Here is a 24,333-nt window from a genome sequence, read left to right on the forward strand (position 1 = left end):
AGAACAAGACATATGTTCATATTCGTCCGTTCTTAGATAAACAAACACAAATGAATTTTCTGGTCAAACGGTTCAACAAATGTTTGGTCCGTTTATAGAATATTATGGAAGTATGGTTGTGTGACTTTCGAAGTAAGGAAAGGGCTAGAATGCTTGCTAGTTAAGGAATTCTTGTTCTTGTTCCAAAGTCAAATCAAAAGCTTGACATCTTGAACGCATTAAATAGTTGAGCCTTAATTCATAAGAAAATGTAAACTAAATAATAAAAAAGAGTTTTTTTTTTTCATTCTTTTTGTGCAACGGCAAATAATAAAAAGAGTTGTAAACTGTAAAGTAATTTAAATGATAAAATATTTAATCTACAAACTTGTTATTAATATTATTAAATTTCAGTAAATTTACAATAACTTCACGTTGGGAAAAATTATTTTTATTCAACGATAAGAACATGGTTATTTACTTAATTATATAATAGATAACTTTTTAAAATTGTTTAAAGATGAATAATTTAAAAAACCCACACGCATGTGCGAGCGAGTATATATTGTTTTTAAAATCTGGGTTAAAAGAGTTATATACATTACAATTGAAGAATTTATTGAACTCTATTTTACACCCTAACCATCTTACCATCTCATCAAAATAGAAATGACATATTATGGTGGTTTATTTTAAAGCGTATTCATAAAAACCTTTTGAATAATAATCTATTTATGAATTATAATAGTTTATATTTAAAATTAGTTTTCTTTATATAGTAATTTAATATTCTATAAATTTGAAGACTTAAATTTTAATAAATATCATCTTCAAAGTTTCTAAAATATCATATTACTTCATAACACAAGTTTCTAATTTGTAGTGTAAAATGTTTTTGAGACCTGATTTGAGGAATATGATATTTTGCAAAGTTTAAAGTTTAAGAAGAAAATTATGAAATGACCACAAATTTTTATATTAGCATGAAAAAAGTTAAAATATAGTAAATCCAATCATAAGAAATTGTTTTAGTTATAACACTAACTTTTTAAAATAGCTAAAATTCGATTGGGTTGGTTCTGGATGCTGGGAAAGGTAATAAATTCGGTCCCGGGCTGTCCGGACCAAATCCTAAGGCTCATCTTAAGCCCCAACAAAACCAAAACCGAAACTGACCAAATTCAGGTGCCATAACGCTGGTAACTGAGACCGACCAAACTCGCGTCGAGTTACCGCCTCAATGTCTGAGACTGATAGCGCTTTAGTTTTACCATCGCCTGAATTTTATCGACTTGCATTGGCACAACGCGTCGGGTAAAACACTAGTTGTTGTACATTTTGTTTAAAAAATGTACACGTTTTGGGTGTTTAAGAACTCGTTAACAATGAAACCCTTTGGGACCAGTGGTGGATCCAGAAAATTTTCTCACAGGGGTCGGGAATTTTTATGGTCGGTACTAATTATACAACTATCGGGTCGAATCGGGCCGGGTCGAACCGGGTCGAGTCGGGTCATATATATAAAAAAAAGATTACCAAACAAAATATTAGATAACAAAGTTTTCATTTTTTGAAATATAACCATTACATCATGTACTTTAACATTGACAAGCAAGTCTTTCTCATTGTAACAAATACAATTGTCGCTTAAATTTTCATCACCCATTCGATTACGCAAATCGGACTTCACATACTTCATCACCGAAAAGGATCTTTCAACGGTTGCGGTTGCGACGGGTAATACGAGAGCTAAACCATTCAAGTTTGAACCAATGCAAAGGAATGGTGTTTCTTTGTTTGAACCATCAATTGAACAAGACTTGCTAAACCATTCAAGTTTTTAAATCGTTTATCTCATTTCAAATTATCGATGTATGTAACGAGTTCAACCGGGAGTATTCTTTTCTCACTTTTATCAAAATCATATGGGTACAACTCGACTAATAATAATATTTTTGGAATAGAAAATGCCCGAAAATTATCACAATGAGTCAAACAACTCAACGAAACAAGTAAGTCGGATGTTACCCCAAATTCCCCCAAATTTTTTTGCATAGTAGTCTAAATATCATAAACCTAAAAATCTAAAAACCAACCTAAATTAGACATAATTAAATGTATCATGCCTGGAAGGCTGGAAACAATTTTTGTGGACGTGAGGGTTGTTGTCTGTTGGAAACTTGGAAACAATTTGTAGTGCAGTAGTGGACGTGATATTGTGTGAGAAGATGAGGTGTCAAGGTGAGTAACTGAGTGCGCCGTACCCCTTGGTCGGAATTTCCGATTCCGAAGAGTGGTGAGATGAAGGACGAAGTGAGGCAGCAAAGGCGATAAAAAATAAGGATTGGATATTGAACTAATGGAGTTGTTAATATTAAAGTCAAATTTAATAGGAAAAATTGTTTATATAACTTTATATAATTATATTTATAAAATTGTCATTGTATTTTTGTTAGGGTTAGTCTAATCTCATGAGGGTTGTCTCAAAATTATACAGGGTACGGCTTTAAAGTTTTACAGGGGTCGGTGCCAAATTTTATAGGGGTCGGTGAGGAATTTTTCGATGTATTAACACTAAAAAAAATTTCACAGGGGACGAGGATACCCCTCACATATGAGTGGCTACGCCCCTGTTTGGGATGGAACTGGAATTGCTTTGAAACTTTTCATGGGTTTGGGTTTTGTAATATGCTCATACATGATAACGTAACCATGTTTATCCAATTATATTCCTTAGTTACCTAACATATTGTGTAATATATTAAAATTTATATATTTAATTATGAGTGAAACTGTTTTTTTTAATTATTATTTTGATAGAATTTGATAAGATGAAACTCTGAGCATTACTTATTTGTCAAAATGTGTTTATATCATTTATTTGTTGTAATTGGTCAGTTCTTGGCAACATCGTATTGTTAGTTCTTGACTAATTACCCAATGTAATTGACTAGTTATAAATTGTAAAATCCTGACAGGTATATCTAAAACCAATGTGTTTACCCGATACATGACCAATAATTACACGATATGTTTGGGATGAGTTTTACTACCCATGTAATTTATTATTATGTAAAATATTACATAAGTGGAGATCATAATGAAACTCAAAGACTTCATAAGTCGTAAAGAGGTGGCAAATGGGTTGGGTTGTGCTGGGTTGGGTCGAAACGGGTCATGGGTCGGAACGGGTTAGGGTCGAAACGGGTCACTTAAAAAAGGGTTGTTTTGGTTCGGGTCGGAACGGGTTAGGGTCAACAGGTTGGTTAGAACGGGTCAAGGTTGGAACGGGTCAAAACGGGTTTGGGTCAAAACTCGTCTAAGTGATTTTTCATTTCGTTTCAGCGCGTAACAGCTCGTTTCAGCGTGTAACAGCTCGTTTAAGCGATTTTTCAGTTCGTTTCAGCGCGTAACAGCTCGTTTAAGCGACTTTTCAGTTCGTTTCAATTCGTTTCAGCGCGTAACAGCTCGTTTAAGCGATTTTTCAGTTCGTTTCAGCGCGTAACAGCTCGTTTAAGCGATTTGTCAGTTCGCTTCAGCGCGTAACAGCTCGTTTAAGCGATTTGTCAGTTCGTTTCATCGCGTAACGGCTCGTTTAAGCGATTTGTCAGTTCGTTTCAGCGCATAACAGCTCGTTTAAGCGATTTTTCAGTTCGTTTCATCGCGTAACGGCTCGTTTAAGCGATTTTTCAGTTCGTTTCAGCGCGTTTAAGCGATTTTTCAGTTCGTTTCATCGCGTAACAGCTCGTTTAAGCGATTTTTCTGTTCTTTTCAGCGCGTAAAAGCTCGTTAATGCGATTTTTCAGTTCGTTTCATCGCGTAACAGCTCGTTTAGCGATTTTTCAGTTCTTTTCAGCGCGTAACAACTCGTTTAAGCGATTTTTCAGTTCGTTTCATCACGTAACAGCTCGTTTAAGCGATTTTTTAGTTCGGTTCATCGCGTAACAGCTCGTTTATGCGATTTTTCAGTTCGTTTCAGCACGTAACAGCTCGTTTAAGCGATTTTTCAGTTCGTTTCAGCACGTAACAGCTTGTTTTAGCGATTTTTCAGTTCATTTCAGCACGTAACAGCTCGTTTAAGCAATTTTTCAGTTCGTTTTAGCATCTAATAGCTCGTTTAAGCGATTTTTCATCTCGTTTCAGCACTTAACAGCTTGCTTTAGCGATTTTTCAGTTCCTTTCATCACTTAACAGCTTCTTTCAGCATATTTTTGTTTCGTTGTTGTCGACTTTTCAGTTTCGGTTAATTTGTCGATTTTTTTTGAACGAGAACAACGGACGAAACTTTTAAGTTTTTTTACATTTTTTGTTTTTGTTTTATTTTTTGAGTTATGATTTTTTTATTAATTTTTTTGAATATTTTTTGATGATTTCTATTAAGATCAAAATCCCTCAAAAAAAAATTCAGAAAAAACAAATAAAAAATCATAACTCAAAATATAAACGAATAACGAAAAAAGTAAAAAAAACCAAATATTTTCGCCGTTAACCTCGTTCATCAAAAAAAAAACCGACAAATTAACCGAAACCGAAATGTCGACGAAAACGAATCAAAAACCTTAATCGACCCGTCTAGTGCGAAAACTCGAAAGAAACCGAAACCCAACCCGTCCAGTGCTAAAACTCGTGTCGGCACGAAAGCTGATCCGAGCCGAAACCTAAACTGATATCGTTCCAATCTAAAACCCGTTTCAACCCAAACATGTCACTTTTCCTTAAGGCACTAACCCACATCGACCCATGTAGTTAAATTTGTCAACCCATTTTGACCCAAAAATAAGAATGTGGAATTTCAAGTGACCCATTTTGACCCATTTAATTAAAACCTATGACCCAAATCAACCCATTTGAATTTTAAAACAACCCAAATTGACCCATTTGGAATGGTTTGGGTCAAGGTTGCCACCTCTAGTCGTAACTGATACATACTGTATGGATATTATTTCGCAGCAAAATTTTATAATGTTTCTTTATAATTTGAGCTTTTAATTTCTCTTTAACCCAAGTAACCACTTGATAAATCATTCATTAGCTTAACCACTAGTGTGGTGCAGCCTTCCAAAGTGCTTGTAGACAGACATCAAGTTAACAAAACAGCACTACACAAAGTCCAACTAATTCAAGTAAATATAGCTACATCAAAAGATGCAACGCATCGTCTTTTAACTATAATTATGGGTCATAAGACATGCAGGTTACCTTAATCATCCCCGGTTTTATTTTGTAAAAAGATCAACGGTTGATTCCTTGCGAATGTTGTAATCAGCAAGAGTAGGACCGTCCTCTAGAAACCGTTTGTTAAAGCGCAGCTTCTGATCACACGGGGAATGACCTTCCTTAGCAAATATTTTGGCTTTCACATCACGGATGAGGCCAGAGGGTTTGACTTCCAACGTAATGGTCTTTCCGGTGCTGCAGATCTTGATGAATATTTGCATGACTCCCTTTGATACAGCCACAAGTGCGAGTGTGGATTCTTTCTTGATGTTATACTCAGCAAGAGTATCGGTGTTGTGGAGAACCATTTCGTCGAAAATCAACTCCTGCTCGTCACTGGGAATGTTTACCTTATGAATGTGTGCATTAGCCTGGATCTTGACTTTTACGCTGCTGACGGTGTCTGAGGGCTTGACATCCACAGTAAAGGCTGTTCCGATGAGAGGCTTGATGGATATCTGCATAAATCTGCTTGATACACGCTTAACTGTGAGTGTGGATTCTTTGTTGATGTTATAGTTGGCTAGAGTATTGTTGTTCCGGAGAACCATGTCGTTGTAGATCAGCTCCTGCTTGTCACGAGATATTTTTACCATATTCTTGATCTTGGATTTTACGGTCATGATTGTGTACGAGGGTTTGACAACCTTGCTAATGGTCTCTCCGGTGGGAGTATTGATAAATATCTCCATATAACCCCTTAATCTCCGCACTAGTGTAAGGACCGAGTTGTTGTTAATGTTGAAGTCGAAAAGGGTCCCACCGTCACCAAGAACCATTTTGTTGAAGACCAGTACTAGATTATCAACAGAAAAACCTTCTTTAATCATGATCTTTTGTTTCACGAAGGCGATGGTGTCAGTGGGCTTGACTTCAAAAGAATGAATGATCTTTCCTTCGGTATTCTTGATGGATATATTAATGAAGACGCTTGATTTGCGCACTAGCGTGAGGGTAGAGTCCTTCATGTGCAAGTTGGCAAGAGTAGCGATATCCTTGAGGACCATCCCATTTAAGATAAGTTCCTGCTCGTCTAAGGGAATGCGCGCCTTGGTCTGGATCTTGAGTTTGATGCTACCGATGGTGTCTGAGCCTTTGACTTTAAAAGCGATGATACTGGAGGTGCTCTCGACTAATATGTGTAGGAAAAAACAAAGAAAATGTCAACATTACACATGCATTTGAAGTCAAATAATAACTTTTTGAATTCAAAGTTAAACAGACTGCAAGACAAAACTTAGCATATCTAAACATCACATATTCAAATGCCATTACCCAATAGCTCATATACTTTCACAAATAAAAAACGGCTTAAAGCATCATATCTGTCATGACTTAAACAAAGACTGAACCAACCAGCAGCGTGCTCGAAAAATGAGAAGTCAGGGAGATACTATCACAATTAATAGTGATGTAAACGAGCCAAGCCGCTCGCAAGCTACTCAAAATTGGCTCACAAAAAAGCTCGAATCGAGCCTAAAAATTAGGTTGTTTACTAAATGAGCCCGAGCTGGAGCTTCACTTATCGAGTTCAAGCAGGCTCGCGTGCCTAAACGAGCTTCTTGCTGTTATAATCTTATTTTAATTAATTTGAGATATACTTGTTTGATAGTAATTATTATATATAAAACTTATGATAAAAGTAACAAAATAATATATGTTATGTCATATATAAAATTAGAATTAAAAAATATATACAAAAATCATTATAAATATATAATAACTAACTAATTTATACCAAACGATCCGAGCTCGAGCTCTCTATAAGTTAAGCGAGCTGAGCTCGAACCTACTCGAGTTCGTCGGCTCGTTTACACCCCTATTTAGGTTTCCTCCGAAACAAGATTTACAATCTAACAAATCACATATAATTAGCCCTATAACAACAAAATTTAGCAACAGGCAAACAATCGAATGAATCGCCACCTTTTATCATGCCAAGAAGTCAGATATCTAATAAATCACATGTAATTACCTATTACCCCTAAAAAACAACATTTAGCATACATGACTTAAACAAAGATTGAACCAATTAGCAACATGCTCAAAAAATGAGAAGACAGAGAGACATTATCATAGTGGTGTAAGCAAGCCAAGCTGTTCGCGAGCAACTCGCAAAAAAGCTCGAATTGAGTTGAACTTTAACAAGCTGGAGCCTAAAAGTAAACTCGCTTAATAAATGAGCCCATGCCAGAGCTTTAGTTATCGAGCTCGAGTCGGCTCATAAGCCTAAACGAGCTTGTTGCTTATTTAATTTTATTTAAATAAAAAATATATGATATAAACTTTTTTTTAATAATTATTATTATACAAAAAAAATTTATGATAAAAATAACTAAACAATATGTATCATGTTATATATAAAACAATAACTAAAACGTATATACAAAAAAATAATTATATTATAAATATATAATAATTAGCTAATAAATAGTAAACGAGCAGGGCAGAGCGTCACTTAAGATTGAAAAACTACTCACAAGCCGAAGTCGAGCTTTAGAAATAGAACTCCAAACAAGCCTAGATCAAGCTTGATCTCTCTACAAGTTAAACGAACTGACCTCGAGCCAACTCGGCTCGTTTACACCCCTAATTATTAACAGTGATGCAACGAAAGACACCGTGGATTACTCTTATTTCTTAGTGTTTGGTTATTTCGGTAAAATGTTACTGATAGAACACAGTTTCCTCTTAAACAAGATTTACAATCTCTTTAACAAATCACATATAATTAACCCTAAAAAAACAAAAATTTAGCAGATATTCAAAGAATAACCTAAGCCCTAAAAAATTAAGAATCTAATAAATCACATAAAATTAGCCTTAAAAATACAAAATTTAGCAGACATTCTAACAATCACAATAATCCGAACAGAATCCTCACAGGAATTTAATAAATCACATATACTTAGCCACCCGAGATCGGCTCGAAAAAAAAGGCTAAAATCCAACATAGTTGAAATGAGCTCAAGCCCGAGTATAAAAATAAACTTGTTTAATAAACATTCCCGAGTTCCACTTTAATAAAAATATGTAATCTTAAGCCATTTTTATAAATAAAAAAATTGCAGCAAAACCCAAATCATAACCAGATAAAAGCCCATTTAAAAAGTAAATTAAAAAAAAAATGGCCCGATAACCCCAAAATTTTTCTACCAAAGTTTTTTAACTATTCTCGACAGCATGCTTTCAATAACCCGATAAGCCCAAAAAAATTTTCTGCCTATTATTTATATTGTTTTATATTTAAATTAAATGAGCATGATTAAAACAACTGACATAATATTATTATCGATAAAAGAAGGCTTTGGTTATTCACACACCCTTTGACTTATTCACACACCCTTGAAACACATACGATCGTATGGGTCCTATACGATCGTATAGGACTTCAGCTTTTGTCAGATTCTCGCAGGCTTTGTCTGCTATCCAGAAACATTCCATACGATAGTATGGATACTATACGATCGTATGACTTGTTTTTTTAATTTTTTTTAACAATTTGCAACTTTTTAAAGAAGTTTTATATATTTGTTACAAACATATATATTAAATTTGCAAATTCAGTATGGCATATCAACATAAAGTTTTATAATGTATAACTAGTTGTTTATCCTGTTCGTTCGGCGCGAGACACGTATATTTAAAGGAAAAAATATGTAGCATAAACCCAATTTGCTAGATGAATACTATACCAATTCATACACAACATTCTTGGTGTAACTTTCTTGATATGATAAATAAATAGAATAACAAGATACAAAGAAGCAAAAGAAAATATCAAATAACATCATAACTAAACTTCAAACAAACATCCCTAATACATTAAAAAGAAATATCCCAAAAAATAATAAAACTCTTATCCATGTATTTCACATTTGGTTTTAACATGCACGGTTAAGTCATTCAATTTTTGTTTATTTTTTTGTTTTTTTTGTTTCCATATGATCGTATGGGAGTCATACTATTGTATAGGTCTGCATGTGTACTTTTTTTGTTTTTTTATTCCATACCATCGTATAGGTCCTATACGATCGTATAAAGGGTGTGTAAGTTTCTAGAAGGGGTGTATGAATAACATGACCCTAAAAGAAACAACATTTAGCAGACATGCAAACAATCGGAAGAATCTTTATTACCGTTGATCTCGAACACATCATCATCGTTGTTCTGCACGACATTAAAATCGTTTTTGAAAAGATCGATAAGGCTGCTGAGTTTTCTCTTCCGGTCCACCATTTTTTTACTCTAGTTTTTCTTAAGAGAGAAAGGTATAGAGGCAATGGCGGATCCAAATTTTTTTTTTTACAGGGGTCGGGAATTTTTATGGTCAATACTAATACAACCGTCGGGTCGAATTAGGTCGAGTCGGGTCATATATATATAAAAAGAGGATTACCAAACAAAATATTAGATAACAAATATATTAAAGTTGTTCTCTACGAGTTTTCATTTTTTGAAATCTAACCATTACATCATCTACTTTAACATTAACAAGCAAGTCTTTCTCAATATAACAAATACAACTATCGCTTAAATTTTCATCACCCATTCGATTACGCAAATCAGACTTCACATACTTCATCACCGAAATGGATCTTTCAACGGTTGCGGTTGCGACGTGTAATACGAAAGCTAACTTTAATAAATTATAAACGATACACCAATGCAAATGAATGGTGTTTCTTTGTTTGAACCATTAATTGAACAAGACTTGCTAAACCATTCAAGTTTTTAAATAGTTTATCTCCTTTCAAATTATCGATGTATGTCGCGAGTTCAACCGGGAGTCTTCTTTTATCACTTTCATCAAAATCATATGGGTACAACTCAACTAATCGTAATATTTTTGGAATAGAAAATGCCCGAAAATTATCACAAGGAGTCAAACAACTCAAAGAAACAAGTAAGTCAGATGTTACCTCGTTAAAACGGTCCCCAAACTCTTGGATTTGCAAATCTAGAACCTCATTAAAGCAATCATACTCATAATAGTGGAGATTTTTCATGTTTGTTTTTTTTACATAGTCTAAATATCATAAACCTAAAAATCTAAAAGCCAAACTAAATGAGACATAAATTGAATGTATTATGTTATACCTGGAAGGCTGGAAACAATTTTAGTGGGCGTGAGGGTTGTTGCCTGCTGGAAACTTGGAAACAATTTGTAGTGCAATAGTGGACGTGAGATTGATCGGAATTTCCGATTCCGGTGAGGCGGTGATTGGTGAGAAAAGGACGAAGTGTAAGGTCCCGAACCCGGTAGTCCTACTTTAGCGTCGGATTTACTCATAAACACAGTTCTTACAAATCAGAGTTCATTAAAACTTTCGCGGAATATAAAAACTTTCATGAAACGTTACAGCAATCCAAAACTTGCCTTAATTAAACATTCTTGTCTTTCAAAATGACGTCAATTACATTAATACATCTTGAGTCTTCAGATGCCAGTCTCCTATTCGCCCACCATGTGCCCGCTCAAGCTAGCTGTCTCATTCTACTCACCTGCGTGCATACTAAAAGTCAGCTACGCTGAGTGAGTTCTAGTTAATCGGACGCCACACAATACATACACATACATACATATCCGAAGATACATATCCATACTTAACTAGTTACCCTTCTGTTCTACATACATACTTACTACCATACATACATACATATCTACAATCACTAACCTCAGTCTACCGAGAGTACGTTCATAGTCCGCTGTCTATACCTGTACTCAAGGTAGTGAACACGTAAAAGATCCGCAGTCCTTACCTATGTTCACCATTTATGGTACGTGCAAGGTCCGCAGTCCTTCCCTATACCATCCTACATCCACAACACGTACAAGGTCCACAGTCCTTCCCTATGTTGCAGCCTAAACCATAGCACGTACGAGGTCCGCAGTCCTCCCCTATGCTACCACAATACAAATACATAGCACGTACGAGGTCCGCAGTCCTCCCCTATGCTACCACAATACAAATACTTAGCACGTACGAGGTCCGCAGTCCTCCCCTATGCTACCACAATACCAATACAGCACGTATAAGGTCCACAGTCCTTTCCTATGCTGATGCCTATCTATAATACGTATAAGGTCCGCAGTCCTTAACTACGTTGTCGTATATTATCTGTGACACATATAAGGCCCACCGTCCCTATCTACGTTTACATCTATCATCTATATTACGTATAAGGCCCGCAGTCCTTAACTACGCCATCACCAGCCGAGTCTATGTCCGACAGAAGCTAGAGGGATTTGCCATCCTAACTTACTATGTCGAATGTAGAACTCACATACCATTCGTGTACCTGTATACACATACCTCACATATACAATAATTACATTATAGCATAAGAACACTCTAGGCGTTCCTTACATCATTCATTTAACAACCATACCCCTTGTCGATACGTGCAATATCCGAAGATCGTTCACGCCCCGACAAGTATTCATTTGTAATGTTCATACATCTTCGATATATAATATTCGTACCTTTATTTTTAACCTGACAGTACGCGCAATATCCGAAGATCGTTCGCGTACCAACAAGCAATCATTCATATCCATCACATATATCACATATGGCATACACTTATCACTCAGGATAAATGTATTAACAACACATCGAGTATGCACACAGCCCCGAAAACATAACAAGGAATGGGGCTAGAAACTCACTTGAACTCTGCTTCTTCCTCCGATAGTTGTAAATCCCTTCTTTAACTGAGCTCGGCTGACTGTATAAGTTACACGTATCAATACTCGCCTGATCTAATCTGGTGGCCTAGTATTAGCTTACTTTTACTTATCGTTTTTAATTTATTTTCTAATCGGACTTGATTTTAGGCGAAGTTAAACCTTAGGCGGACTTAGCTTTAGGCGAAGTTAAACCTTAGGCGGACTTAGCTTTAGGCGAAGTTAAACCTTAGGCGGACTTAGCTTTAGGCGAAGTTAAACCTTAGGCGGACTTAGCTTTAGGCGAAGTTAAACCTTAGGCGGACTTAGCTTTAGGCGAAGTTAAACCTTAGGCGGACTTAGCTTTAGGCGAAGTTAAACCTTAGGCGGACTTAGCTTTAGGCGAAGTTAAACCTTAGGCGGACTTAGCTTTAGGCGAAGTTAAACCTTAGGCGAACTTAGCTTTGCAGGCGAAGTTGTCATCAGGCGAACTTAGCTTTGCAGCGAAGTTGTCATCAGACGAACTTAGCTTTGCAGCGAAGTTGTCATCAGGCGAACTTAGCTTTGCAGGCGAAGTTGTCTAGCTGCAGCTACTGTTCGTTCTTGAATCCCTTAATCATCTTCGTTTCTTAACCAAATAACTCGATTTAGGTATCCACGGAATCGTCTGACCAGCGCCTACAAACCCCAACCATCAAATCGACCTAACGTTGATGTTTAAAGGGTGCGATTTAGGCATATAGGTTACGGGTTCTTTTATCAATAGATTAACCCATCAAATCATAACCATTTTCAGTAAGTTTAGCTTTGTTGGATTCGTTTTTTCCATACAAACACAGATCTATCATTTCTATACTAATCCAAACCTAAACGAACAAGTTCTCGATATAAACGTACCGTAAATGAGTCGAACTACGAACACGAGCTGGTCTTGTTGCTTTGGTTCGTCACGACGATCTAGCACCAACAAGCTCGGGTCCTCGCCTATGGATCTTGGTTCGGGTTGTGTGTGTCTTGGGTGTGTAGAGATTATGATGGAAATGAAATGAGGGTTTAGGGTTTTAGGTTGGTTTAGGGGATATTTATATCTCTTAAAGCCCATGGACCTAAAACCCATTCTTATTTAACCCATCTCAATTAATCTAAATCCATGATCCGTTCTTTACTCGATATTAATTAATTAATAACGCGAAATCACTAAACGTAACTTTCTTTATTCAACATTATAAATTTTATGATGTTACACGAAGTGAGGCATCAGAGGCGGTAAAAAAAATAAATTTTAGAAGTTAGAATGAGATTGGGTTTTGGGCTAAAAATTGAGTAGGGTTTGAATTGAGTTTTGGGCTTAAAAATTGGATTGGATATTGGACTAATGAACTTGTTAATATTAAAGTCAAATTTAATAGGAAAAATTGTTTATATAACATTTATATAATTATATTTATAAAATTGTCATTGTATTTTTTGTTAGGGTTAGTTTCAAAATATTATGGGGGTCGTCTTGAAATTATACAGGGTACGGCTTCAAAGTTTCACAGGGGTCGGTGTCAAAATTTTACAAGGGTCGATCGGGAATTTTTTGGTATATTAACACTAAAATAAATTTCACAAGAGACGGGGGACACCCCTCGTTAAGAAGTGGCTACGGCACTGTATAGAGGAGTAATAGTATTAATGTATTACTATGTGAGAGTTTTGCTTTTTAATGGGGTGTTTGAGTCTTGCTTATTCACAAAAAAGTGTGTGACAAAACTTCTTCAAAACTTTACTTTCCAAAACTACTTTTACTTTTCAATAAGAAGCTCACCCAAGCACATCCTTAATATTATTGATTTTGACTTCGTTGCCTTGTTGGTCAATTTTAAAAGGTTGTATATTTTTTAATGAACGAGCTCGGTATTATATTGATACTGTTCCCGATCTGCATTTTCTTAAAATCCTGATACTTGTATTGAAAAAGCTCGGTCCAATACTGGTGTCGTAGGTAAAAGTTGTATCAATACTGATTTTCTTACAATCTTGATATCGGTATACAGTACTATTTGTCCACTATTTGCCCATCCATAGATTTTGCTATAAAACTTGGCGGCTTGCATACTGTAGGGTGGTAATTAACTCTTAATACTTTTTTGAGTTAAGTGTTTTTTTCCGTTTATGAGGTCTAATTAGTCACGGGATCACCCAAATATATTTTATTAACTAACTTTAGAAACACGCGATCATTCAAATAACAAAAATACAGTCAATGTTATTCAATATGTAGTATGTACATATATTATTTGAAAAATAAAATATATTATATCTATGCTTCTTCTATCTATACTATGTTATATGTATAAAGAAGTTTTGCATTTACAGTTTACAATTTTGTAAAAATCTTTTTGTATTAACATTAGAAGCATGAAAGAAAAAACATGTATTATATTACATTTAATAATGTTATATGAAACAATAGAATTCATAAATCTCTTAACACTATAATGCTCAAAAATTTATAAACCTGTAAGTTTTGCAAATTTTACAAATACGAAAACAAATTATTTTGCAAGTAAAGGACTCCTAGTGTTAGATGTAGACGAGCATCAAATTGCTTCAGTTTACTAAGTTGTTACTAAGTTACTGGAGAATCATCTAATATCATCAAACAAACTTAATCAATGAACAATAATTAAAAGACGCACATAAAAAAACACTTACCTTTGTAGTTTGCAATCGAACAACCAAAATTTTATCATTTCAAATAATTTGAGTTGTTTCGATTTGACGAACCAAACTGAAATTCTTTTAAAACGACCCGTTTTGGTCCGAAGGGGTTTTACGCAGAACCCGTTTTGACCCGAACTAAATTGCTATATTTTTAAACGATCACTTTTACATTAACTCAATTTACTTGAAACTTGTTCTAACCCAAACCAGTTTAGACTTTAGACTCCATCTAATATTTGGATCATTCATATCATAATAGTGGATTATAATATTGACGAAAATAACACAAATCATTCGCATCACATCAATAATATAATATTCTAATCCTCATCCACAAATTATTATTCTTTCGAAAGCATGGTTAATTGAATGGTTTACCTTTACTAAAATGGCTATTGAATGTTTTTATGTTGGTCGTCATATTTTGACCCTTTCTACTATAAGTTGATATTTTTACAAGAAATTTTGGTGGGTGTTACAGTTTGGCGCCTGGTAGAATGTACGTCGACGCCCTGTACTTTGTACTTGGTGCATGATTGTCCCGCGGATTATGTAGATCCGCTTGTGAAAGCCTCTGTTACCTCTTAGATGGGTGTAGGACCCTACCTCTTCAAGCACTATTTTCGTACCTCCATAACCATCTAGCAAAAAGTTTCAACAAATTTTCATTCTCTTTCATACCTTTTTAAACTGTCAAAGTATTCTTTATTATTGATCTTGACGGATCTTATAATGTGTATTATGGCATTGAAAAAAAAATATAGACTACCCAAGACCGACCATCTCTCTCTCTATATATATATATGTGTGTGTGTGTGTGGGTGGGTGTGTGTGTGTGGGTGGGTGTGTGTGTGTTCCTCGGGTTTCTGATTAGCAGTTAAATGGTTTCAGCCCTAAACCAGTCTAGTTTTGACCCGTTAATCACCCCTATATATCAAATCCACATAAAACACGATCTTAGTTTGATATGCACTTTACGAATTCACATATGAAGGTACAACGATCTCTTTAAGGTCCACAATGCAAACCCCAACACCACCACCAATTCAAGTCGAACCAATAGCATTATATGATGTAGGCTGAAAATTTGTGTAGTTGGGTTTCCTTATTTTTACCTCTTATGACTTATTCACTTTTATAGAAGAAAATAGTGTTTGAGTAATTTAACTTATTAAACAATTTAAAGAAGGAAAAAGGAGTTTTCATAAGTTAGGATTTTGTAACTTATGAAAACTCCTTAAATAAGGAATAAAGAGGTGTATATAAGGAATCCCAAACATGCCCTTAAAGAAGTATAGATTTTGTTTATTCTATAAGGAGGAAAATACTAACAACAATACTAGTAATTTTAATATCAATATAGTTTTATAATACTAATATATTATTGATCTCACAATATTTTATTCTTCAAATATTGTAATTATTTTAATCGAAGATATTTTATGCAAATAAAGCAATATAAAAATAATAAACAAAATAATAACTTTTATATCGTGTACCAAAAAGTGAGCACAAATTATTAAGAATAAAGTGAAATAATAAGTTACAACATATATCAATTTTATAATTTGGTGAGCAATCTATATAGCGGTGGTAACATGAAAAAATGGAGATTTTTTTTTATATGCAATTGTACTTTTCTTGTTATACCGGTGGTTTTTCTCATTGATTGATTGTAATCCGATGATGCACTTTACGTTTAGTCCATCATTGGTCAAGTAACAATAATGTTGTATTTTTAAATATATTATCATGGATATGATTAGTCTTTCTAGTCAATAATGTCGGTTTTAATAAAAATCCTCTTTGTTGTTCCTTAAAAAAAGATATGCAACTTTTCGGTGGAGGTAGCGTGATTGGAGGGATCATCAATTATCCATTAGTCATTATTCCAATCATTTGTGATTTAGGCAACATACAACATATTCTTTCATTTTGTTATCCCATGTTTATTCTAGAATTATATGTTACAGGTTGTTACGTTATATATGTTATATATATAATAATTATTGGATTAATTAACATCATCCCAACTATCATATATATACTTATTGATGTCACTTCCAACTATCACACTGATCCCCAATCCATGTGGTTGAAGTAAGTCAAGTGGTCTTGGCTTATGTCCCACATGTGAAAAGAAAAATAATAATAAGAGGTTTCAAGTTGGATCAATGAGTTTTTATTTATGTTAGGTTTCTTTCTAAGGGTGAAATAAAGATGATCGGATGACTTCGTGACCCATTAGGTAATTCAAATGGTCGTTAAAAAAACAAAAAAAAAACAAATTTGACAAAGAGAGGACAAAATCATTTAAAAATCGGTCAAACGATGAAGTGGCAAGACCTTTTAGATAACAATGATCGTAGTTGGTTTTATCGGTTAGACTCTTAGACCATATGATTTTTACAAAACACACTATTGTACATTATTCATGGAGTGATGGCATGCAGTTGGCCTTATTGTAAGGTCTGGGATCTTAATTCTTAATGTCTCAATTTTGAAACATGATTAAGAGGTTTTATCATTGTTGTGGGTTTCCTTTTTAGTGTCATAAACAGTATGGACGGTTAACGCCCTGTCTCAAGAAGACTCACCTGAATGTTGATAATTGATGGTGATTTCAAACGCTATTAAGAAATTAGAAAAAAGGTACATGATTAATTATTTATTGATACCATAATTAAAAAGATGATGATCACAGCTTTTGTAAGAATGTAAGTCTTGCATTTGCAATTCATGAATACTTTAACCAAAATATGATGGTGATTGCAACTTTTGTAAAGCTTGTAGTTTAAGGTATTGTTTCTTGATCCATGTTTTATGTAGTCAAGCACAATAATTTTCTAAGGTTTGTATAGGTCATTGAAATTGTGTTAGTTTACTACATTGTAAAACTATTTTCATATTTTAATTCCGGAAAAAAATATATATAAAGGCATAATTTAATATTCATAAAAATTTAATAAAACATTTTTTTTTCCTCAAAAAGCAACTAGTTAAATTATTTAATCTTCAATTATCCTTGGTTAAGTTGAAATTGATAGTTGAGTCAAGTGTGAGCAATGGGAATATGGGATGTGGAGGGGCTCAAACTAGGTATGTGTTAAAACTTTTACAAAATTTTGAATTATTTATGAAAATTAGTGAATCGTGTATGAAGAAATGGGACTAAGAATAAGAAGTAAGGATGAGCAAATGGTAGGGACCTATATTTTAGGTATCTGAGCCGGTATTTATTTTATAGGACTTTTGATACTAAGTTCATCCCTAATAAGAAGTGTTGAATCAACTTCATAAAATTATGAAGTTTTTTTAGAAGTTGTGAATTATCTATTTAGCTTAAGTAATATGCTATCAAATTATTTTCTTTTTTGAAATTACAAATCACTTAAAAAAACCTAAGTTTAACCTTTTTTCTGAATTTGTCTGTATTTTTTTTAATATTCATGTTTAATTTACATCTCATTGGGTTAAAACAAATGTTTAAAAACCGGATTAATCATTGAACCAACCAAACTAAAAAATGAACATTATAATTACTTTTTTAAAAATATTTAAATTGTACATTATTAGTGTGTAGAGTATTAATACTATTCCAATTACTGTTATGTTTGTTATAATCAATAAAATAAAACACTTTCATATGTAAGGTATATTAGAAAAAAAAATTATAGAAATTCAGAAATATAACACTTAAACATGTTTAAAGTGCTTTTCTCATTTACATGAGAGGTCAAAATATTAAATTTTATAACTTTAAAACTATTTTCACAAATTTTTTTTAATGTCGGTCTGATCACTTGACCGGCCACTAGTTCAACAACACACAACCACTCACCCCCCCCCCCCCTCGCTAAAAACCATTGACAGTTTAACCCATACACACTAACAAGAAAACCGATATTCAACCCAACCACCCTGTCCAATATGATTTTAACAACTTGGCTAATCACATACTAAATAAGAGAATGTCACCATATGGGCAACATCACAACCACATCCTCATTGCTCTCTTCAATTGCTTGTCTTTTTTTTTATTCTTCATTAACTAACGTTTCCGTTAATAACCTAGAATTTCTTCCTCCTCTTCCGACATTGAATTTGTGTTTTTTATATACGATCAATAATGCTCTTGTAGTAAAAAAACAAAAATGCTTAATCCAAGTTATTAGAAAGAAAAACTAGTCAGATAAAACCCCACAAATATACGTATCTTATTATAATAAATAAGTTAGTTAGTTTATTGAGGTTGATATCTTTGGAACACTATAGATTATTATTTTTCCATTTCTCCATCCTAACGCTCTCTCCTAAAATAATTATAATAAATAATTAAATTAAACAGTTAATTAAATACTGATATTAATCGAATAGTTTTTTAGAGCTTGCCAAATCACTGCAATACAATTATATTTTATCTTAAAGTATAGTTTTATAATCATTATATCTTCATCATTTGTTATTTACAATTTTTAAATATTATTATTTCTTATGCCATCAATGGTTAATAACAATCAACATATAAATTTTATAAAAGCTAATCATCTTCAAACGGTCGAATTTATTCAACTCGTGTAATATATGTGTTACTTAATGAATATTTTATAAATAATAAATAATACGAATCTTGTCTTAAAAAATAAAAAAGAAATTTTTCTGTATAATACTAATACTATACTTAATTATGGTAAATTATTTAGACTTAATAATAATAATAATAATAATAATAATAATAATAATAATAATAATAATAATAATAATAATAATATTGTGAAAACCCTTTTGATGCTCTTGTATCTTTCATAATAATAATAATAATAATAATAATAAAAGCAGGCTAGCCTTAGGCTGTCTTCACGTTGTGTCACCCAAATTCTCTCTTCACCTAATAAACCCTCACACACACACAAACCCAATTTTATTGATCTCCCAACACCAACACCAACACCAACACCAACAACAACCTTCGTCTTCTTGAAGCAAGATCTAGCTTCAATTCAATATGAACAATCTTTTATCTGTAAGTTTCTTTCTTTTTAATATAACTTCAATTCAATTGTTTGCTTATCTTATTATTTACATCTGGATATTTGAATAATAATTGAGCAGCATTGATTACAACTCTACACATTCCGATTGCTGCTTTCACGAGGATTTAGATTAGGGTTTTAGTTTTAGATCCTGTATTTTTTTAGTTTTTCTTTATTAATGCTTGATATGTTATATATAATTTAGGGGTATTAAGGTTTTCATTAGAAACCTTCAATTTTTAGCTTTAAATTAAATTCTTTGAAAAAAAGACATCACTTACTGAAAAAGTAATCTGTAGAAAGTCAAATTCATGCTCAATGCTGGCGGTGTGCACGGTTTGCTTTTGGCTAAAACCGAGATTTCGGTTTTTTAATTCTTGAAAACCGTTCGCTTTTGGTTTTTTTCAGTTTGGGCTAAAACCGAAGTTTGGGGTTCTGAATTCTTGAAAGCCGTTGGTTTCAGTTGGGGTTCGGTCTTTTCGATTTTGACGTTTGAGCTTAAAAATTTCTTGGCCGGAAATAATAAATTTGGTACTAAATTATTTTGTTTGTTAATGACAAGTTGATTATTATACACTTTTGGGCTAAATATGTGAGTTACATATCTATTAAATTCTTATAAATTACTTCTAATAATTAAAACCTATAAATTTGGTTTTTATTACGTGCTAAACCAAACCAGAACTGAAAGGTTGGTTTTTTATACAAAAACGCTAAACCAAAGTTACCAAACTGTCGGCTTTTTGTTTCAGTTCGGTTTTATCGGTTTCATGCACACCCCTACAAGCTGTCACTTTTTATCTAGTCAATCTTAGAAAGTCAACATTTTTATCTGTCATTCACGCATTTGTTCAGGATATTTACATTGATCTTATCAGACAATTATGCAAATGATTGCTATAATCCATCTTCAAGAACATATATGCATTTGTTTTCTAGTGTTTTGGAGATTTTTGTTCCACTCATAATTTGATTATTTTGTGTTGACATATATTTTTTGAATAACGTTTTGTAGGAATCATTTGAAAATCCTCGAGATCAAGAATATGGCGGTGAAGATCTTGAAATGGGAACGCAACGTAACAGAGATTCTTCAGAGTTAGGATTGGATGATTTTTTCAAGAAGGTCACAAATCTACTTTCTTGTTTTTACATGCCTAATGTCATTAACTTAACTCATAGAACTTATTTGTTATTTTTTTTTCTTTTACTAGGTTCAAGCCTTTGAGAAACAATACGAGAAGCTGAATAAACTACTCAAAAAACTCCAGGTCTCCTATTTGTAAAAATATTACTTTTTGAGCTATATTTAGAATAAAAAATGCTGTTGATATCGTGATAGTTATTATTACCGAACTAATTATGTTATCTATGTTTTATACAGGATGCTCATGAAGAATCAAAGGCCGTAACCAAGGCTGCTGCTATGAAATGTAAACTTCAATTCTTTTATTTTGGTTTTGTTGTTATTTATTTTTTTAATTATCGATATAGAATAGGTGGTTAAATGAATGTTAATATGCGCAGCGATCAAACAACATATGGAGAAAGATGTGGATGAAGTTGGAAAAATTGCTCGGTTTATTAAATCAAAAATTGAGGAACTTGACAAGGAGGTTAGAATTAGAACATATGCATCATATCTCTTTATTTTTATCTTCTTTCCTTTTAAAAACTATTTAATCTATAACTCTTCCTTTTAATCATCAAATAGAACTTGGCAAACAGACAAAAGCCTGGGTGTGGAAAAGGAACGGGAGTAGACCGATCAAGAACTGCAACGACACTGTAATCTACCATCTTCCTCCCTTTAAAATTTTATGAATGAAAGAAATTGATTGATTATTTTGACTTACATCTTTATTAACATTGCTCATCGTTTGCAGTTCTCTGAAGAAAAAGTTTAAAGACAAGATGGCTGAATTTCAGGTATTGCTTATGCGTGTATATATTATTCATCTGTTGTATGTATTTGCTATTGACTCAACTTATTTTACCATAATTCTTTAGGCTCTAAGAGAAAACATCCATCAAGAGCACCGTGAGGTGGTCGAGAGGCGTATTTATACAGGTTCTAAACTTAACTCGAACATCAAAAATAGTCAGCAACTTATGTTTTCACAATCACATTTCATATAAAACTTAATAACTTTTTATTTTTTATTTTTTTAACTATTTCAGTTACGGGAACCAAGGCTGATGAAGAGGTGTGGCATATTTTTATTTTCTCAAAACAATATTTATAATTTTGAAAAAGCGTACACATATTTTCTAATGAAATAATTCTGCAGACAATTGATCGACTGATAGAGACAGGAGACAGTGAACAGATTTTTCAAAAAGCAATCCGAGAGCACGGTCGAGGACAGGTTAGTCTTGTGTTGCAGTCACAGCCCCCCCCCTGGAAATAAATTAATAAATCGGATTCACAAACCTTGATTGATTTATATGTTATTTTGTTATTGTATTATTGTAGGTGCTTGACACGCTTGCCGAGATACAAGAACGTCATGATGCAGTAAAAGAAGTAGAAAGGAAGCTTCTTGACTTGCAACAGGTGTGTATATGTGTATATGATGTTAAATCATTTTATCATATTCATGTGGAGAAATTGATAAATATTTAAACTTTAGAGTTTAGCCAGTTGCCCTTAACAATCATTTGGTATATGATTGTTTCAATCATGCTACAGCTGGTTGGCCCCACATTCAAAACATATACATAATACATGTGGGAAAATATTATATTCCACTTTAATTATTGGAATGATTTTAGCATTATTCATGCAGATATTTATGGATATGGCTGTACTGGTGGATGCTCAAGGTGAAATGCTAGACAACATAGAAACACAGGTAATTAAACTGTTTGACTTTTTATGGTCAAACCAAGACTTTGACCCGTAACCGGATTAACAATGGCGTGTGACAGGTGTCGAGTGCTGTAGATCATGTGCAAGATGGGAACAAAGCTCTTTACAAGGCAAAGAGTTTACAAAAGAACTCAAGGAAATGGATGTGCATTGCTATTTTAATTTTACTCATAATCGTTGCAGTCGTCGTCGTTGGTGTCCTCAAACCTTGGAAAAGTGGTAACGGCGCTTAGGTTATGCCTAGTGACGAACGGAACAGATAATCGGAATGATTTTTAAGATGACAAGATAGTGATTTTTTGTTGTTGCATTGCATACCATTTGAGAGTTTTGAGTGAAGGGTATTATTATATATAGAACATTATATTCATTATTCTTGTGTAAAGTGAGCATTTTTTTTCTCTTATTCCATTGACTCTGCTTTATCTTTTGTCTGTAATTTTTTTTCTATATATTTGTTTTGGTTCTATGAGTTTTTGTTTTCTGATATCTTATATTGTATCAGTTTCTTATCAGTTACAATAAATTGCATGTCCTTTATGGTTTGAACTTTGAACCAATGTTTTAAAAATCGGTTTTTTACTCGTGTTGGATTGGTCAAAAATGGTATAACTAGTTGACCTGGATGTACCGGGAGGTTTAATCGGGAGCCACCACTATCGCATGTTGTTAGACCGTTCACCTATGAGGACCAATGACGTGGACAATGACATCAACCATAATCTCTCCACTATAATTATCAATGTAAAAAGGAACTCATGTACGTTCTCATTATGACTAACAATTATACTCTCGTACTTATTTGTAACGATTCTTAAGCCGAAGAACCCCCCATTTTGTGGCACGGCTGACGATGTTTGCTTTGTCCGTTTTATTGTGTATGAACTTAGCTACAAAGAAATAATGCTCTTCAATAAATCCATTGTCGTCCAGCGGTTAGGATATCTGGCTTTCACCCAGGAGACCTGGGTTCGATTCCCGGCAATGGATCCTTTTTGTTTCTTTTTTTTTATAACATCCTTCGGGTCAACCTATTCGGGTCCAAACCCACTAACTCACTTCAAACATACATACATACATACCAGCTGTTGAGGTCAAACAAACAGCTGTTGATGAAGCTCTTCAATCTTCATTACAACACTTTCAAAATCTAAACTTTTTGGTCTTGGAATAATAATCTTGCTCTGATTAATTCGGTTTCCACATAACAGGCAGGTAAATCTTTTGTTACTTTCATTCTTTTTGTGTTTCTTTTATTCTGAAGTTTTATTTACTCAAATCATCCTCAAAATAAGTTGATGTTTTTAAGTTTTGGATTTTAACTAGGTTAACTGGTTATTGTTGCTATTATAACAAAACTTGCTTTGGGAATTTGAGTAATAATTGAACTCTATTTCAACATTTTAGGGTTTCAAAACTAAAAATGTTTATGGGTCAATTCTGGATTTCAGAAAGGTATTTGCTTGAAAATCCAAATTCAAGTGAACTATTTTTCTTGCAAAATCAAGATTCATCATCAAGACTTTTAGAACTTTGGGAAGAACATTTGGATTTGGTTGTCACCTTTTGGAAATGTTTGGAAACTCCTAGGGGTGTGAAATAGCCAAGCCAAGCGCAGCTTTTTTTTGACTTATGAAAGCTTGAGCTCAGCTTGTTATGAGCTCTTTTTCTAAAGCTTGAGATCGGCTCGTTAGTCGTTTTTTTGAAGCTGAGGCTCAAATCGTTTATAATTTATTAATTAATTTATGAAAGCCTAAGAACGGCTCGAGCTTGAGTATTACCTTAAACGAGCCAAACCACGACTCGAGCTCAGTTGTGCAGGGTGCAAGCAATATATAGTAGTCCAAAAGAGG

General features: G+C 33.5%; 2 protein-coding genes and 1 non-coding gene across 3 annotated transcripts; 2 read left to right on the plus strand and 1 right to left on the minus strand.

The window, feature by feature from the left end:
• Positions 1–826: 826 nt before the first annotated feature.
• On the minus strand, positions 827–9,435 carry LOC143582232 (polyubiquitin-like). Its single transcript, XM_077064846.1, has 4 exons — positions 9,336–9,435; positions 5,207–6,328; positions 2,553–2,586; positions 827–881 (listed from the first exon to the last, which is right to left on the minus strand). Exons 1-4 carry the CDS (start codon positions 9,433–9,435, stop codon positions 827–829), a joined length of 1,311 nt encoding a protein of 436 aa, XP_076920961.1.
• Positions 9,436–17,640: 8,205 nt separating this feature from the next.
• On the plus strand, positions 17,641–22,907 carry LOC143582233 (syntaxin-132-like). The gene is made up of 14 exons (XM_077064847.1): positions 17,641–17,674; positions 20,017–20,081; positions 20,624–20,734; positions 20,823–20,879; positions 20,993–21,041; positions 21,136–21,224; positions 21,323–21,396; positions 21,495–21,537; positions 21,619–21,679; positions 21,790–21,815; positions 21,900–21,977; positions 22,085–22,165; positions 22,398–22,463; positions 22,540–22,907. Exons 1-14 carry the CDS (start codon positions 17,641–17,643, stop codon positions 22,711–22,713), a joined length of 1,008 nt encoding a protein of 335 aa, XP_076920962.1. The 3' UTR covers positions 22,714–22,907.
• A 491-nt stretch (positions 22,908–23,398) lies between these two features.
• Positions 23,399–23,470, plus strand: TRNAE-UUC (transfer RNA glutamic acid (anticodon UUC)). Its single transcript has one exon. It is a non-coding gene; the product is annotated as a tRNA-Glu (tRNA).
• The last annotated feature ends 863 nt before the right edge of the window (positions 23,471–24,333 follow it).

This window comes from Bidens hawaiensis, unplaced genomic scaffold (genome assembly GCF_021521415.1).
Source record: "Bidens hawaiensis isolate Kalapana, Puna unplaced genomic scaffold, B.hawaiensis_p1.1 tig00031507_1, whole genome shotgun sequence".
NCBI classification, from domain to species: domain Eukaryota; kingdom Viridiplantae; phylum Streptophyta; class Magnoliopsida; order Asterales; family Asteraceae; genus Bidens; species Bidens hawaiensis.

Bases quoted from the DNA above. Each gene is read 5' to 3' on its own strand.
- LOC143582232 (XM_077064846.1), bottom strand. From the start codon at position 9,435: ATGGTGGACCGGAAGAGAAAACTCAGCAGCCTTATCGATCTTTTCAAA. The intron at 6,329-9,335 runs GTAATAAAGATT...TACACATATTAG, and splicing joins TGATGTGTTCGAGATCAACG to TCGAGAGCACCTCCAGTATC. The intron at 2,587-5,206 runs TTACAAAATAAA...CTCATATGTGAG, and splicing joins GGAATCAACCGTTGATCTTT to GGGTATCCTCGTCCCCTGTG.
- LOC143582233 (XM_077064847.1), top strand. From the start codon at position 17,641: ATGGGAATATGGGATGTGGAGGGGCTCAAACTAG. The intron at 21,538-21,618 runs GTATTGCTTATG...ATAATTCTTTAG, and splicing joins ACAAGATGGCTGAATTTCAG to GCTCTAAGAGAAAACATCCA. The intron at 21,680-21,789 runs GTTCTAAACTTA...TAACTATTTCAG, and splicing joins CGAGAGGCGTATTTATACAG to TTACGGGAACCAAGGCTGAT.